The sequence below is a fragment of the Nicotiana tabacum genome, chromosome 16, assembly GCF_000715075.1.
Source record: "Nicotiana tabacum cultivar K326 chromosome 16, ASM71507v2, whole genome shotgun sequence".
Lineage (NCBI taxonomy): Eukaryota > Viridiplantae > Streptophyta > Magnoliopsida > Solanales > Solanaceae > Nicotiana > Nicotiana tabacum.
In genome coordinates, this window is record NC_134095.1 from 38,882,035 (window position 1) to 38,887,173 (window position 5,139).

The 5,139-nt window shown below is 33.5% G+C and overlaps 1 protein-coding gene across 1 annotated transcript; it reads left to right on the forward strand.

Moving 5' to 3' along the window:
* Window positions 1-3,501: 3,501 nt before the first annotated feature.
* LOC107829783 (uncharacterized) lies at window positions 3,502-4,441 on the forward strand. The gene is made up of 2 exons (XM_016657252.1): window positions 3,502-3,652; window positions 3,978-4,441. The coding sequence occupies exons 1-2, from the start codon at window positions 3,502-3,504 to the stop codon at window positions 4,439-4,441; spliced, it is 615 nt and encodes a 204-aa protein (XP_016512738.1).
* The last annotated feature ends 698 nt before the right edge of the window (window positions 4,442-5,139 follow it).

A 5,139-nucleotide genomic window follows, 5' to 3' on the forward strand; every position in this document is an offset into this window, starting at 1 on the left:
ATGGCAAGATTGACTATCGGAAAATTGAAAACAAAGGTTATCACTATCAAGAATAATAGGTGGAGGAGGACGGGTAACAGGTCTGGGTCGGGGAGCCGGGGGAAGAGTAGTAGCTTGGCTACTAGATTCACCAATTTTAGATTTTTCCTTACCCTTACCACCAAAAAAAAAAAATTCAAAGAAAATGCCATATTAATTATAATTATACTAAATAAAACTAACAAAACTATAATATTAAAACTTAAGAGTTGGAACGAGTTTACCGAATTGACGAACAACTTCTTGAAAATTGAATATCGTTGAAGACTTGAATACTTCAATTCACCAACTTCACAATTTTTCACGAAATTGTAATAATAAAGTAAGCAATTATAGAAGAAAATTAGAGAGAGATTGATGAATTTGTGAGTAAAAATGAAAGAATGAGGGGGGGGGGGTATTTATAGTTGAGAATTGAGAAAAAGTGTAATTATAAAAAGTTTGGGGGTCAAATGGCTATTTTTTTAAAGTGCCAAATGGTTGAATTTTGATGGCCAACGGCTAGATTTTAAAAATTTGACGTTGGTCATTTTTTTTAAAAAAAATAGCCGTTGGGCCCGGTTGAACTGGCCCAGGCCCACCTGCCGATCCCGGACTTAACGGTCCCGGGCTCACGAGCTATTTGGATTGGATCGGCCCGCTACGGACTTATGCACCAGTAGAGACCGGGCCCGCTTGAACCGGCCCGTTTGGCTCGATCCCGAGCCGGACCCGAACCACAATACAGCCTTAAGGAGATCCACTTATGGCCGGGAGTGATATTTCATTTTCAATTATTAATCTGCACCTCAAAAGAAACAAATATGTAGGGGTAGGAATATACATGTAATCTTTATATAGGTAGAAGCTAGAAGGAGCTACTTCACTGTTTTCCCTTCATTGTATTACATTTGTTATTCCCTTCGTTGTATTTGTTTGGAGATGAATAAAAAAAATTTCATTCCACCAAAAAAAATCTTTATTCATACCATATATCATGCGAAGCAGTATTGCAAAAAGCAGCTTTCAATTCCAGTTGGTGCTAAAGCTATAGCCTGTACATATATATTACCACTACTACTACTTTGTTTCTCACAAAATCCCAGGATCTTTGGCCTTAAAAACCTAAACTAATTTCCTTGATCTTAGTTAATGTGTTTCAACTGCTTTTAGTAATCCTCACGAGCCAATAAGGATTGCACCAGTTATTTATTCCATCTACCAAACATAAATTAATTGCTATAGATGTGGTAGTTAATTATATTTCTGACGTTTATGTAGGCTGGACTACATTTAACAAATAATATTGAAGGCTCGCGTAATGATCGTGTCTTCCACTTTAAACACTTGCTCCTAATAATAATTTAATGAATAATATTGTTGACTGAAATAACTGGTCATAACTTCAACTTAAATGGAATGAGAGATTCTTTAGAAAATAACTTATACGTTCCAAGGTTCTATAACTGGTATTCTCAGAACCACAGGCAGAGCTATGGGGACGTAAGGGGTTTCCCTTTGCCGGAAATTACATAAAAAATTAAATATTAAATTTTTTTGGCTTCTTTTTATTAGCGTTTTTATATTTTGAATTCCCTTATGAAAAATTGGGTTGCCCCATTTATCTATTAACTACCTACTCCATGTAACAAAAATGTTCTAAAACTTCTAGTGTATAGATTATAAAGAGCTGTCTACAAAATACTCTATAAGCAACTTTATTAGAAGTCACTTACTATTAAGCTATTTGTTCGATAATGTATATAATACTTGAGAAAAAAAGTCTCTTAATTATAAGCAACTACTTGACAAAATCATTTAGAGCATATTTGGCCATATTATGAAAATCAGTTTATTTTGATACTTGCTTTTGGAAATAGAGTAGCAACTTGAGTTTTATTGAATCATTTGAGAAATATTTTTGTAAGTAGTTTATGTTTAGCCAATATTTTTTTAAAAAAAAATTATATATCAAAGACATGCATATAAACTATCACCTATTTAATTATCAATCAACCAGGTGGTTCAAAAAAATTGTTTAGACGCTAATCTCTGCTAATTAATTAATATTATATTTAATAAGATATGTTCATTTAAAATATTAATATTATTTAAATAGATAAATATACTGAGGCTGCATATTAAGATTTTTAATTTCTAATTTAATTCAATAAATTTTAAATTTACCTTCTTAATGGATTATGCCTACCAAACAACTTGAGAACCAAATCTAAACAAAAAAAAAACTTAAAATTACAAAAAGTATTATGATTGAAGGATATTATTGGTATTCTCATATAATGAACAGATCATCATGCTATTATAAGGAGTAGGGGTAAACCAAAGAAATATAAGCACAGCCATTCAAAAATAAAAGGCCTTAATATCTTTGATATATTCATAATTTGTATACTATTAGCAAGCACCATGTGCGATTTTAAATCATACATTTCAAAATTCACAATACCATATCATGGTGAAAATAGCACGGGCTAGCTAGTTTTCGAATTGGTAATTAAAAAACAACTAGCATTTGCAAAGTCATTGAATAATAGCCACTATTTTGCTGCAACATGGAAAGTTCCAACATAATATACTGGAGATTGGAGCACCTGTGTATGAACTTCCAGCATATTATGTTGGACCAGTATATTATGCTGGAACTCCAGTATATTATGCTGGAAGTCCAGCATATTATACTGGAACTCCGATATATTATACTGGAATATTTTTCGGATTTTGAACAGTGTTTTCATTCAAATTTATGTTTACATGAAAAGTGGCTAAATTTCGATTACTTTTGAAACTGTGACTATTTTTAATTACCACTTATAAATCAGGATATTTTTGAATTTCACCTCATACCATGGGTCAATCAACAATGGACCAAATGCCATATTACTCCTCACCCATTATATGAACCGTAAAGTCAATCAATCTAGCTCAGGAACTTAAAATCGTCAATTTTATCTCATGTGTTTGGAAAAAAACTGAAGTAAAAAAGAAATCCTAATAATTATTACTAAAAGAATATAATGTTAATCCGTGGCAAATTCAAGCTTAATCATGAGTCTTTGGTCCTGGAAATTAGACATATGCATTATTTCAAACATGTTTTATTAATTTTGTTAAACGATATAAAGACAGATTAGTAATTATCAAATAATTTAGTTAAAAGTGGTTACAGATCTGTTAGTTGTTAGTTTAGTCGTTAGTATTGGCTGAGTATAAAAAGGGTCATCCCAGAAAATAGATTTCTAATGAAATCATTTCATCATCTCTCTATCATCTATGTACTTTCTATCTTCTTCTTCCTCAATTCACAACATGGTATCAGAGCTTTGCTCAAGAAATTGAAGCTCTTGATCTGAAATTTTCTTCCGCAATCATTATTCTCTGAAATTCTCTTGGTGAATTTCTGTTCTTTTCCATCCCTCATAGCTGAGTGTTCAATTCTTGAGAAAGAAACAAGAAAAAACGAAAATGGGATCAATTGAAGAAACTCCAAATCTCAATTCTGGACTTAATTATGGAAATCAGACGAATCAAATGACAGGGATCAATTACAATCCTCTGATGTTCCTCTCACCTGCTGATGTTAACGGAATTCAAATAATCTCATTTCAGCTAACAAGTATTGAAAATTACTCTATTTGAAATAGGTCTATGCCGGTAACTTTGTTAGGTAGGAATAAGTTAGGTATGATAAATGGTACATGCAGTAAAGATAGATTCCCAGATTCTATGGAAAATTACGGGGAAAGAGTAAATTTTATTGTTCTATCTTGGCTTATGTACTCAGTGGCCAAAGGTCTTCTTGGAGGAATTATGTATGCCTCTAGTGCACAAACAATTTGGTAAGATTTAGTTGGGAGATTTAATAAAGTTGATGGTTCAAGAACCTTTAATTTGCATAAAAAATATAGCCACTTGAACTCAAGGCTCTGCATCTATCTCAGTATATTTTTCAAAGCTTAAAGATCTTTGTGAAGAATTTGAAGCTTTATTCCCTGCACCTAGATATGATTGTCCCAAATTAAGAGATTTTGTTAACTATCTACAGAAGTTGAGGCTGTACCAATTTTTAATGAGGTTAAATAATTCTTATTCACAAGCAAGAAGTCAAATCCTAATGAAGACACCTCTACCTACTGTGAATCAGGCCTATGCTTTGATAGTGAGTGATGAAAGTCAAAAGTCTATAGCAGCCAATTCAGGAATTCTTGGAGCTAATCATGTAGGGAACTTTGAAGTTACTATGTATACCAAAAATGGTGGAGGTGGACAAAATCAAAGATTCAAGAAAAACTTTAATGTTCAATGTGAATACTGCAAATTGAAAGGCCATACAAAAGAAAGCTGTTATAAACTTGTGGGGTATCCTCAAGATTTCAGACAGAAGAAAAAAGGGTATAATGTCTAATGTTCTGATGAGAATGATAACAATCAGAATCAAAATTTTGCTGTGACAACCCGGTCGGTCGTCTTAAGAATTTACGCCCCGATCCCCTATTAACTGCTTTTTTCGAGTTTATTTCTACTATTTTGATTTGCCGGGATGTTCGATTTTGAATTTTGGAGAATTTTGGGACACTTAGTCCCTAAATGAAAGCTTAAGTGTTGGAAAGTTGACCGTAGTCGGAACAGTGTGAAGACGGTCTCGGAATGGAAATCCGATGGTTTTGTTAGCTCCGTTGGGTGATTTCGAGCTTAGGGGCGTGTTCGGATTGTATTTTGGGGGTCCGTAGCTAATTTAGGCTTGAAATGCCGAAAGGTCGAATTTTGAAGTTTCCGGTTCGATAGTAAGATTTTGATCCGAGGGTCGGAATGGAATTCCGGAAGTTGGAGTAGCTCCGTAGTGTTGAATGTGACGTGCAAAATTTCAGGTCATTCGGACGAGATTTGATAAACTTTTTGATCGAAAACATATTTTTAGAGTTTTTTGGATTCGTAGGCTTGAATCCGATGCAAGATAGATGTTTTGATGTTGTTTTGAGCATTCCAAAGGTTGGAACAAGTTTGAATGAAGTTATGAGATATGTTGATAGGTTTGGTTGAGGTCCTGGGGGCCTTGGGATGATTTCGGATGGTTGACAGAAAGATTTTTGGGATTTGGAGTTG

What these genes read in the sequence shown, in the direction of transcription:
- LOC107829783 (XM_016657252.1), top strand. Translation starts at nt 3,502, where the DNA reads ATGGGATCAATTGAAGAAACTCCAAATCTCAATTCTGGACTTAATTAT. An exon ending in AATCTCATTTCAGCTAACAA is followed by an intron (nt 3,653 to 3,977) that starts GTATTGAAAATT and finishes CATCTATCTCAG; the next exon opens with TATATTTTTCAAAGCTTAAA.